This window comes from Saccopteryx leptura, chromosome 8 (genome assembly GCF_036850995.1).
Source record: "Saccopteryx leptura isolate mSacLep1 chromosome 8, mSacLep1_pri_phased_curated, whole genome shotgun sequence".
In the NCBI taxonomy this organism is placed as follows: Eukaryota; Metazoa; Chordata; class Mammalia; order Chiroptera; family Emballonuridae; genus Saccopteryx; species Saccopteryx leptura.
The window spans coordinates 80,032,632-80,046,177 of NC_089510.1; the positions used below are offsets into that span (position 1 = coordinate 80,032,632).

The 13,546-nt window shown below is 34.8% G+C and overlaps 1 protein-coding gene across 6 annotated transcripts in view; it reads right to left on the reverse strand.

Moving 5' to 3' along the window:
* NAALADL2 (N-acetylated alpha-linked acidic dipeptidase like 2) overlaps positions 1 to 13,546 on the reverse strand; it is a 1,156,801-nt gene that overhangs the window by 634,731 nt on the left and 508,524 nt on the right. For all 6 annotated transcript variants that reach the window (XM_066347123.1, XM_066347120.1, XM_066347117.1 and 3 more), the window contains one exon: positions 2,800 to 3,073. In XM_066347123.1, coding sequence (XP_066203220.1) covers positions 2,800 to 3,073 — 274 coding nt within the window. The remainder of the gene's footprint in view (positions 1 to 2,799; positions 3,074 to 13,546) is intronic.

Sequence of the window (13,546 nt, forward strand, 5' to 3'; positions counted from 1 at the left end):
AGAAGTGCAAAGTACACCATCCATCATGTTGGCACTAAGCAGATTTTTGAGTAGATCTTAGATATCACAAATGCTGTTTAGACTGTTACCAGAAAGCAAAGATTGGAAGCTTATACAGAACAGTCTCATGATGAATGGACATGACAGTTCTCCAAAGAAAAGGGGCACTCCTCTTCTACAAATAACCTTGTCAAAAGCAAAAGTAGTGAGGAGCTTAGCTGGCAGTCAAACTAGAATAATTTAGGAACTTGTTAATGGCTCTGCCTGTTCAAAATTTATGCAAACACAATATACTTGATGTAAAAAATTAGGTATGCCAGAATCAGCAGCAGCAACCTCTCAGTCTCAATTTGAACTAGGAAATGACCTGAAGGAGTACACAAACTTCACCAGTGCTCTATGAATCAGAATATGTGAGTTCCAATAATATATGTGTCTAAACGTATACAAAATATGCATTATTCCATAACGTAGGTGGGATATAAAAGCGAGACTAAGAGACATTGATAAAAGTGTGGTGGTTACAGGGGGTGGAGGGAAAGGGAGAGGGAAAAGGGGAGGGGGAGGGGCACAAAGAAAACTAGATAGAAGGTGACAGAGGACAATCTGACTTTGGGTGATGGGTATGCAACATAATTGATTGACAAGATAATCTGGACATGTTTTCTTTGAACATATGTACCCTGATTTATTGATGTCACCCTAGTAAAATTAATAAAAAATTAAAAAAAAATATGCGAGTATTATACATGCATATAAACTAGTCACATATAAAATGTTTTGATTTTGAAAATGATAATACAAATATATTAGAGCTTAAAAACTAATATCAATAATTTATTATATCCTTTATTGAATAGATATTAAATTGCTATGTACTGAACATAATATATTTAAATTATTAATATAACTCTAAAAAGTTATTGTCAATGTCTTCAACTGTCACAATATATTCCTGCACCTATAGCTAACTATAGCTAACTTTATTTATTCCATTTAATACATACACTTGAAGTCTTTTCCAAAACTTCTTTATTAAAAATAGTAGTCTGTATGATATTTATAAATGTTAAGAGGGTCCCAAATGACTTAAACATTTATGGACAATTTAAAAATTCCATGATTTTGTTGTAAACCTTGATTTAATTTCTTATGAAACAAGAAAATTAACCATTTATAACTGATAAGATAAAGGTATAGAAAACTATCAGAGGTATGTTCACATTAGAACATAAACAAACAAACAACAACAACAAAAATCCAATGGACCCAGATTATTAAAGAGGGCCTCACAGTAGAAACAGAGGCACAAGTTGTAATTCCATGGCTTTTCCATATCACTTAAGTCAAGAAATAATGAACATTTGCTATAGAAAATTGGAAAGGAAATAGGGGAGGTTGCAAAGACCCACTCAAGTTCCTGTGGTTTTGTTGTTTTGTGCACTGGACTCACTGATTTAGGGAAGGTGATGGCTATGCTGAACTTTAATCAACTAGGATAAAGGGGAGGTTGGGAAATGTGTGGGGCATATGCAAGGGTAGGAATATGAGAGAAAAGATGGGGGGGGGGTAACCTTAGACTCTTGAATTGAAACCAAAGCTTCTGAACCAAAGCTTCCGAACCCTATTTTTATGAATACACAAGTGTGTTCTCATTATTGCCTGCCAGAAATAATATATACTAGTCAAATCACATTATATGAGTCCTATACTAGAAATACTGCAGACATGTAATAGTACAGTAACTTTTAATTAGTGATAAGGCTTTTCAAGGTAGTGCTTTCATATGCAATCCTTCTGCTAAAAGTCAAATAATAATACAATGCAGAACACAATGTTGAACCACTAGTAAACTGCTTCTTCCAACCTAAGTCCCCACAAAATAAAATGTATATTTATATTAGAAACAAGCATGTATTTCTGCAAGTGATTTTAAGTGATTTAAATATTTCACATATTAATCAGAGTATATAAGAAGTTATGTTCTTAAAAATCTGTGCCAATAATTAATAATACTCAGAAATATAACATTATTTCATTTGTATTAAATGAGGTAATCTACAATTTTATAAAAAATTAAATGTGCTTATTAAATTGGTATTTTTACATGGACATGAACACCTTTTAAAAAAACTAGTAAGCGAGTATATATTGCATGGAAACAGCGCTAGATGAATAAGTAACTGCGAGTAATAAGGGAGAGGATTGAATCTAGACCATATAGCTCAAGAAGCCATTCATGTAACCATAATGCCAAATCAACACCACATCAAGAGAAAAAAAAAGCCTGCAAACCAGAAAATAGCAAAACAGTAATCCACAGCTTCTCTTCTTGCTCATGTGTCTTTCATTAAAAAAATAGAAACACTGTACTTTAAATCTTAAATATGTGAATAATCACATCACTGTTTTACTCTATTTCTTGTGTGTACACAGAGTTCCAAAACACAACTGCCTCTGTACCTCTTCTTTCTGTTCATATAAATCTATTAAAATTTACATTTCAAAACCAAAGACTGAAATGAACATGTATGATATGAATTAAACAAAATGTTAATGACTCAGTCACATGTTCAACACTTTAGAATTAAATTCTTCTAACGTGTTTTCACTTTCAACATATATAAGTAAAGGGTCAGGCAATCCAGATAATTCTTTCCCTTCCTGGCACCTCCACACTGAGAGTATTTAATTGTTACTTTTTTATGTTGCATCTTGCCAGTTAGTTCAATTTAGATGAAAGCTGTTGTTTTCTAATTCTATTTCACTGTAAATGACAGAGACAAATGGTCATATTACCTCAAGACTTCCTTTGGCAGAGTAGGCTGCATATGAGTAGAGAAGATCTTGGCTGCTCTGTGTTCTGGCCTCTTCACTGCAAGACTGGCCATTAGGATGAAAGCATTGGCCACTTCTGCTCAGAGTCACAGAGCTGGGAGAAGGGCCTGGTAGATCAAGCAGCACAGAGTAATTTACAAACTGGACATCTTCTAGGCCCAAAGAAGTCCACTGAGTCTTAATTGTCTTTGAAATGTCTGTGTCATCTTCACTTTTGTACAGTTGTATCAGATTTCTGAAAGAAATTTAAAAAGCACATTCTAAAAGAAAAATCTTTAGCCCTTCTCGTTATGACTACTACATCAATTGAAAACTTATTAACAGCTGTGGGATATGAAAGATGAATGAGATGGAACACTACCCAGCTGGTTAGAGGCGATGAGCTTGCACAGGAATTGCATTATAGCAAAACAGAATGAATTAAGTTCTTCACTTAAGAACTACTAAAGCACTACAGCACTACAGAGAAGAGTGTGATTAATGCCAACTAGTTATTTTATTAGTTCTGATTCTTTTATCAATATGAACACAATCCATTCAAAACTCTAGAAGACATACTGGTTGAGACAGTTCTGCATTACACTTACTATTATTCCATACAAAACTATGTGATTAATATATGGCTATTGCTATTTAAAATAATACAGACAAAACTCTTTTTGATACAAATTACACATCAAATTAGATGATGCTATGACCACAATGATATGCAATAAAACCAGTACATCATAGTAAAACCAACCACAGATTGTCAAACCAACACAAAATTAATTATGTGTGCATGTTGAAGTCTATATATTTAATCCTATACCTATGTCATAACCCATAGTGATAGTATCTACTTTTGCTAGTGATACCTTAGAAACCAGAAAAAAAGTCTATTAAAATTATGTATAGAACCTAGAACACAATCTTCAACAAAATTAATTTTAAAAAATTATAATTCAATAAAGTCTTGTTTTAGGCTGGAATGCAATAGCACTACCGTATTTTTTGGCAAAAAAATATATGTATATATACAAACCCCCCCAAAAAAAAAACTCCAAAGAAAAATATATCTTCTTATGAGAATTTTATTGCTATCCAAACTAGTACTTAAGTGGACTTTTTATAGCATTGCTATTTTTGCCCATCACATTATTGTTCTCATACACACTTGTTATATTTTAGACCTGGTTTATTCAAGAAAACCAAAAAAACCACCTCTGAAAATGCAATAAAAATACACACAATGGAAAAAATATGCATACAATGTTATAGGAAGGCGATACTGGGGACAAAAGGTAAGTATATTGATACAGCTTAAAAAGAAGATATAATAACATACAAAAATGTACCAGCTGTTTTCTTTTTAAGGCAATTTCTATTTTTTTATCTAGTTTGACCAATTATCAATACTATGTAAATTTTATGGAAGAATTAATTAAAGAATTCTATTGTCTTATTTTTATTATAATTAAAACTAGTAGTTTTAATTATATTCTGTGTGGTTTTGTTGTTTTTGGTAGTGGGATGAGGCTTTCTGAGATATAATTGACAAAGTAAATTATACATATATTTAAACATTACTTGATACATTGATACATATGTATATTACAACTGATTATACATCATATTGACAAATTCATCACTTCACATAGTGACTTTTGTTTGTATATTTGTGTGTATATTGTGTGTGGTGAGTATACCATAGAGTATATTAGTTATAGTCACCTTGTCGTACCTTAGATCCTCAGAACTTACTCATCTTGTAAATGAAGGCTCGTACCCTCGGACCAACATCACCCCATTACCAATAGCCCATTATTCCTGGTAAGTAGGATTCTACCCTGTTTCTATGAGTCTGATCTTTTTCTTTATCTTTAACTTTTTTTTCCAGATACCACATATAAGTGCAATATCATCATGTTTCTGAATCTGGCATATTGCATGGTACCCTCAAAATTTGTTTCTGTTGTAAATGGTGTGATCTTTACTAAGGCTGAATAAAATTCCACTGTACATATTTCCCACTTTGCTTTATTTATTCATCAGTGTTCATATACACTTAGGTTGATTTCATACTTTGGCTTTCATTCCCATTATTTTTGAATAATGTTACAATGAACATGAAAATGCAGATATCTCTTCCACATAATGATTTCATAGCTAGGTTTATCAGGTGTATTGGTCTCTAATAATTTTTCACTCTTGCTGTTTTCTTATCTGGCTTTGGTATTAGGGTAATTTGGGTTTCAGAAAATGAGTTTGAAAATATTTTTAAGAGTTTGAGAATTGGTGTCCATCAATTGTTTAGTAGAATTCATCAGTAAAAGCAATCTGTCCCTGGGTTTTCTTGTTTAGGAGGTTTTTTGTTTTTGTTTTTGTTTTGATTTGTATTTATGATTCAGTCTTCTTTCCAGTTGTATTGTCTCTTCAGATTTTCTGTTTCTTCATGACTCAACTTTGATAATTTGTATGTTTTTAAAAGTTTATCGATTCTTTTTAGGTTGTCTAATTTGTAGGCATATATTTGTCCACAGCAGTCTCTTATATTCTTTTTTTTTTTTTTTTTCATTTTTCTGAAGCTGGAAACAGGGAGAGACAGTCAGACAGACTCCCGCATGCGCCCGACCGGGATCCACCCGGCACGCCCACCATGGGGCGATGCTCTGCCCACCAGGGGGCGATGCTCTGCCCATCCTGGGCGTCGCCATGTTGCGACCAGAGCCACTCTAGCGCCTGGGGCAGAGGCCACAGAGCCATCCCCAGCGCCCGGGCCATCTTTGCTCCAATGGAGCCTCAGCTGAGAGAGACAGAGAGGAAAGTGCGGCGGAGGGGTGGAGAAGCAAATGGGCGCTTCTCCTGTGTGCCCTGGCCGGGAATCGAACCCGGGTCCTCCGCACGCTAGGCCGACGCTCTACCGCTGAGCCAACCGGCCAGGGCTTATATTCTTTTTTTAAAAATAATTGTTTTAAGATTTTATTTATCCATTTTAGAGAGGAGAGAGAAAGAGAAAGAGGAGAGAGAAAGAAGAGGGAGGAGCAGGAAGCATCAGCTTGCATATGTGCCCAGACCAGGCAAGCCCAGGGTTTCCAACCAGCGACCTCAGTGTTCCAGGTCAATTCTGTATCCACTGCGCCACCACCAGTCAGGCCTTTCATTCCCTTTTACTTCAGTGCTGTTTGTTGTAACATCTTGCTTAAGTTGGATGTTGAATCTTCTTTCTGATTTTTATAAATCTAAATAAAGTTTTGTTCATTTTATCTTTTTAAAAACACTCTTAATTTTATTGATCTTCTCTATTATTTTCTAGTCTCTTTATTTATGCTCTGATATTTATTTTCTTACTTCTGCCAACTTTGGGCTTAATTTGTTCTTTTTCTAGTTCCTAAAGGTATAAAGTTAGGTTTCTTATTTGAGGTTATTTTCTTTAACGTAGGCATTTATTTATTTATTTTTTTTTTTTTTTATTTTTTTTTTTTACAGAGACACAGAGTGAGTCAGAGAGACGGATAGACAGGGACAGACAGACAGGAATGGAGAGAGATGAGAAGCATCAATCATTAGTTTTTCATTGCACGTTACAACACCTTAGTTGTTCATTGATTGCTTTCTCATATGTGCCTTGACCCCGGGCCTTCAGCAGACTGAGTAACCCCTTGGTGGAGCCACCGACTTCGGGTTCAAGCTGGTGGGCTTTTTGCTCAAACCAGATGAGCCCGCGCTCAAGCTGGTGACCTCGGAGTCTCGAACCTGGGTCCTCTGCATCCCAGTCCGACGTTCTATCCACTGCGCCACCACCTGGTCATAACATAGGCATTTATTTTTATAAAATTCCTCTTAAGATTATTTTTGCTGCATTCCATAAGTTTTGATATGTTCTGTTTCTTTTTCTCAAAGTATTTTTTACTTTTCCTATGAATATTTTCTTTTTTATTTATTTTTTGTGACAGAGACAGGGAGAGACAGAGAGGGACAGATAAGGAAAAACAGACAGGAAGGGAGAGATACGAGAAGCATCAGTTCTTCATTGCAACACCTTAGTTGTCCATTGATTGCTTTCTCATATATGCCTTGACTAGGGGGCTACAGCAAACTGAGTGACCCCTTGCTCAAACCAATGACCATGGGGTCACATTCTACAATTCCATGATCAAGCCAGTGACCTTGCACTTTAAGCTGGTTAGCTGTGCTCAAATCAGCGACCTCAGAGTTTTGAACCTGGGTCCTCCCCATTCCAGTCCGATGCTCTATCCACTGCACCATTGCCTGGTCATGCTCCCTATGACTTTTTCCCATGACAAACTGGTTGTTTAGCAGTGTGTGGTTTAATTTCCACCTACTAAGTTTTCCAGCATTTTTTTCTGCTATTGGTTTCTAGTTTCAAAATATTGTAGTCAGAGATATTTGATATCTCAAAATTCTTCAAATTGGTTAAGACTTGTTTTGTGACCTAATATATGAACTATCTTGGCAATATTCTTTGAATGCTTGAAAAAAGTGTGCTTGCTACTCTTGGGTGGAATGTCCTACATATGTCTGTTAGGTCCATTTGGCCAAAGCGTAGTTCACATCCAATATTCCCTTATTGATTTTCTGTTCTGGATGATAGTTCTGTGGTTTAAAGTAGGGGTACTGAAACCCCATACTGCATTGAAATCTCTTGCTGCCTTCAGATCTGTTAATATTTGCTTAACACAAAGGCTTTAATGTTGGATGTATATTTACTTACAATCATTGTATCCTCTTGATGAACTGACCCTTTCATAAGTATATAATGAACTTGATGGTCTCTTTACAGTTTTTGACATAAATCTTTTTTTTTTTTTGATGTAAGATTGCAGAGGTTATGGGATAATACAGTACTGGTGAGAGCTGTTGGGGTCTTGGTGGCAAAAGCTGCTGGGGCCATCCTGGCTTTTTTTCTCCAAGGGGATGTTGTAGCCTAGGGGAGTTTTCTTGCTGCCTGGTCTCATTTCCTTCTTTTTATAAATTTAATATACATTTATGTATATGTCTACATCCTTAAAAATTTATTACTTAGCTTTGTGAGTTTTTACCTTTATATAATTGGTATCTTATTTATTTATTTATTCATTTATTTACTGTGAAGGTCTCTGTCTATGATGTTGTGTTTTCAGTTAGAAATGCCCAGGGATATTCACCTGGGCTTTATAAGTTTCCAACAGACATCTCTTCTTTCCGAAGTAATGTTAGGGCTGGACCAGTCCCATGGTACTTATGATTGCAAGATACTCTTCAGCAATAACTGTTAAAAATTTTTGAAGAAAATAAGTTTATTACTTACAGGCCCTAAAGTGTATAAGTCATATCAAGGGAGCACACAGTGAAGTCATGAGTAGGAGAGAGAGAGAGAGAGAGAGAGAGAGAGAGAGAGAGAGAGAACATGAGAATATGAACAGGTTTGAGGTTCTATTTCTATTGGGTTTGAGGGTGGACACCTAGGGTTTCTCTGGCTCACTCATTACTGTTGAATTGAAAACTTAATGGCAGGAATTTAACCACAGGAAGAGTAAAAACAAGTAGCCCAAATGGTCAATTATCAAAGTTAACCAAGATCTCTCAGTGGCGGTAGGCTGACTGGCTCTTTATCTAGTGTGGCAGGCAATGTGTTTATTAGACAATGCCTCTTTGCAGAAGGTGGCTCATTGATGAGGATGCCACAGTAATCAAAGGTTAAATCAAGCACTTTAGTTACAAAAAGGAAAGCCACTGTTAGGGTTTACACTACACACACACACACACATACACACACATACTCTATTTTTCAGCTTCGTTGATGTATATTTGATATGTCACATCATGTACATTTAAGGTGTACAATTTGACTTGATACACTTATATGCTTTAAAATACACCATAGTTATAGTAATTACCTCCAACACATCACATAACGATCATTTCTTTTTTTGTGGTGAAAACATCTATGGTCTACTCTATTAGCAACTTATAGCATGATGATTATATTTAATCCATATATCCCTTTGTAATCTGTTTGTTTGTTTTTTCACTCAGTATTAGGATGCTGAGATTCCACCAGTTTTCAGATTATTTAATGAGGTCTGATAGTGGACATCCACATTGTATTCAATATCAAGTTTAAGATGTCCCTTTCATTCTTATTTTGTTAAGAGGTTTTTTTATGAATAAGTATTTAATTTAGCAGTAATTCTAATGCTTTAATAATTTATTCAGACAATCACATTACCTTTTTCTTTAATATGTTGGATTACACAAATTGACTTATTTCACATTTACTCAGACCTGCATTCCTAAGATTAACTCTACTTAGAATGTACTATGATTTATATTGCCAGCATTTTGTTTATAATTTTCATGTCTATTTTAATAAGTAAAGTTGGTATACAATGTTTCTTCAGGCATCGTTTCTGTATAATTTAGTCTGAGATACAAACCTCATAAAATGAAATAGTGTCCAGTCTCTTGATCAAGCTCTGAGATTCAAGCTCTGAAAGAGCTTGAATACACTTTTACTTTTGAAAGATAAAAATTATTCCTAAATTAAAAATTGTTTATACTTTATGTTCTTATTGTGGAAGAAATATGAACTGCTGGTTCAATGTTTCAATGCCATAAGAAATTTAATATTACTTTTTTTAATCTCAGCTTGTTTACTGTTCCTTGTGCCATCTGCCATTAATCGTCAAAGTTTTAGCTTTCTGATTTCATCATTGGCCACAGCACATACCTCAATTTGGTTCCCTGCACATTTCTTTACTATCTTGTACTAAAGTATATATTTTCAAGGAGTTTTATTAAAATGCATATAGCATTCATGTGTTTTTCACAATATCGTTAAAAAATAAAACCAAAGAACTCAGGTCTCCATGGAGATCTCAGATACACCTCCCACTACTGAGGCTGAAAAAACACCCCACCCCCAGAGACTAACTGGCAGATCAGGACTTCAGAGTCTCAGGTTACACCCACTGTATTCTTGAATACAGTTTCAAATTAGACCCCTGCTGAGATCAGTAAACAAGACTAGCACCTTGTTAAGAAAACTGAGAAGAAAACAAACAAATCAAGACTTCAAAGCAGCTCTACTAGAAAAGCCAAATCCAACAGTGGATTACAAATAACAGCTGATGCCAACTCAAGAAGACCAAGAAATAACACAACTGAAAATTGGAGGCAGACAACACCAAGCCTAGACTCAACCAGCTCTACAAACAGTACACCCAAACACACAGACATAATGAGAAGACAGAGAAGTGCAAACCAACTGAAACCACAAGAGAAACCTCCAGGAAATAAACTGAGTGATATGGAAATAACCAAACTTCTGGATGCAGAGTTTAAAATAATGATTGTTAGGATGCTTAAGGATCTTAGAACAATAATGGATGGTCATTATGAACACATAAATAAAGAAATAGCAAGTATAAAAAAGGACATTGAAATATTAAAAAACAATCAGTCTGAGATGACAAATACAATATGTGAAATGAAGACCACAATAGAAGAAAATAAAAACAGAATGGATGAAGCTGAGGATCAAATCAGCAAGTTAGAGGACAAGTAGAATGAAGGCATGGAAGCAGAAAAAAATAAAGAATAGAGACTCAAAAAGACTGAAGAAACTCTAAGAGAGCTCTGTGACAACATGAAGAGAAATAATATCTGCACCATAGGGGTTCCTGAAGAAGAAAAGAAAGAACAAGGGATAGATCAACAGCAATACTATAATAGTAGGGGATTTCAATACCCCACTAACATCACTAGAAAAAACCTAAAGAAAAAAAAATTAACAAAGAAACACCAGACTTAAATCAACTCGATTTAATAGATATCTTCAGAACCTTTCATCCTAAAGCAGCAGAATACACATTCTTTTCAAGTGCTCATGGTACATTCTCTAGGATAGACCACATGTTAGGGCACAAAACTGGCCTCAACAAATTTAAGAAGATTGAAATCATATCGAGCACTATCTCTGATCACAATGGCATGAAACTAGAAATCAACCACAACAGAAAAGCTCAAAAATTCTCAAACACATGGAAACTAAATAGCAGGTTGTTAAATAATGAATGGATTAAGAATGAGATCAAAGAAGAAATAAAAAAATTCCTAGAAACAAATGAGAATGAACATACAACAACTCAAAATTTATGGGACACAGCAAAAACAGTACTGAGTGGGAAGTTCATAGCATTACAGGCATACTTTAAGAACCTAGAAAAAGCTAAAATAAACAAGGTAACCCTGCATCTAAAAGAACTAGAAAAAGAATAGCAAGTAAAGACCAAATGTAGGAGAAGGAAGGAAATAATAAAGATCAGAGTGGAAATAAACAACATAGAGGCTAAAGAAACAATACAGAGGATCAATGAAACCAGGAGCTGGTTCTTTGAAAAGGTAAACAAGATCAATGAACCTTTAACCAGACTCACCAAGAAAAAAAGATAGAGGACTCAAATAAATAAAATTATAAATGAGAGTGGAGAAATAACAACTGACACAACAGAAATACAAAATATTGTAAGAAAATGCTATGAAGAACAGTATTTCAAAAAACTACACAACCGAGATGAAATGGACAAATTCCTTGACATACACAATCTTCCAAAAATCAATCTGGAAGAATCAGAAAACCTAAACAAACCGATTACAACAAATGAGATCAAAATAGTTATCAAAAACTCCCAACAAAGAAAAGTCCTGGGCCTGATGGCTTCACCAGTGAATTCTACCAAATATTCAAAGAAGAACTAACTCCTATCCTTCTCAAGCTATTTCAAAAAATTCTAAAGGAAGGAAGACTTCCCAGCTCCTTTTATGAGGCAGCATAATTCTGATTCCAAAACCAGGCAGACAACACAAAGAAAGAAAATTATAGGTCAGTATCCCTGATGAATTTAGATGCTATAATCCTCAACAAAATATTAGCAAACTGGATCCAGCAATATTTGAAAAAAATCATACACCATGATCAAGTGGGATTTATTCTAGGGAGGCAAGGCTGGTACAATATTTGTAAGTCAATCAATGTGATTCATCACATAAACACAAGGAAGGAGATAAACCACATGATAATTTCAATAGATGCAGAAAAAGCATTTGATAAAATCCAGCAACCATTCATGATCAAAACTCTCAGTAAAGTGGGAATGCAGGGAGCATACCTCAACATGGTAAAGGCCATCTAAGACAAACCCACAGCCAACATCATACTCAATGGATAAAAATTAAAAACAATCCCCTTAAGATCAGGAACAAGGCAGGGTTGCCCCCTTTCACCACTCTTATTGAACATAGTTATTAAAGTCCTAGCCACAGTAATCAGACAAGAAGAAGAAATAAAAGGCATACAAATTGGAAATAAAGTACAACTATCATTATTTGCAGATGATAGGATATTCTATATAGAAAACCGTAAAGTCTATGTCAAAAAACTACTGGACTGATAAATGAATTCAGCAAGGTGGCAAGATATTAAATTAATACTCAGAAATCAGAAGCATTTGTATACACCAACAATGAACTGTCAGAAAAAGAAATTAAGGAAACAATCCCCTTCACTAATACAACAACAACAAAAAGAGTACCTAGGAGTAAATTTAACCAAGGAGATTAAAGACTTGTACTTGGAAAATTATAAAACATTGATAAATGAAATCAAGGAAGATACAACCAAATGGAAGCATATAGGAAGGTTAGGAGGAATAAACATCATTAAAATGTCTATATTACCCGAAGCAATTTATAAATTCAATGCAATACTAATTAAAATACCAATGACATACTTTAAAGATATAGAACACATTTTCCAAATATTTATATGGAACCAAAAAAGAACACGAATATCCTCAGCAATCTTGAAAAGGAAGAATAAAGCGGGAGGTATCAAACTTCCCAATATCAAATTATACTACAAGGCCACTGTACTCAAAACAACCTGGTACTGGCATAAGAACAGGCATATAGATCAATGGAACAGAGCAGAGAACTTAGAAATAAACCCACACCTTTATGGCCAACTGATATTGACAATGGAGGTAAGAGCATACAATGGAGTAAAGATAGTCCCTTTAATAAATGGTGTTGGGAAAATTGGACATCTACCTCCAAAAAAATGAAACTAGACCACCAACTTACACCATTCACAAAAATAAACTCAAAATGGATAAAAGACTTAAATGTAAGCCATGAAACTATAGGCATCTTAGAAGAAAACATAGGCAGTAAGCTCTCTGACATCTCTCGCAGCAATATATTTGCCAATTTATCTCCATGGGCAAGTGAAATAAAAGACAGGATAAACAAATGGGACTATATCAAACTAAAAAGCTTTTTCACAGCTAAAGACAATATAAACAATAAAAAGACAAACTACACAATGGGAGAACATATTCGACAATACATCTGATAAGGGGTTAATAACCAAAATTTGTAAAGAACTTGTAAAACTCAACACCAGAAAGACAAACAATCCAATCAAAAAATGGGAAAAAGAAATGAATAGACACTTCTCCAAAGAGGACATACAGATGGCCAATAGGCATATGAAAAAATGCTCAACATCACTAATCATTAGAGAAATGCAAATTAAAACCACAATGAGATATCACCTCACACCAGTCAGAATGGCGCTCACCAACAAAACAACACAGAATAAGTGCTGGCGAGGATGTGGAGAAAAGGGAACCCTTCTACACTGCTGGTGGGAATGCAGACTGGT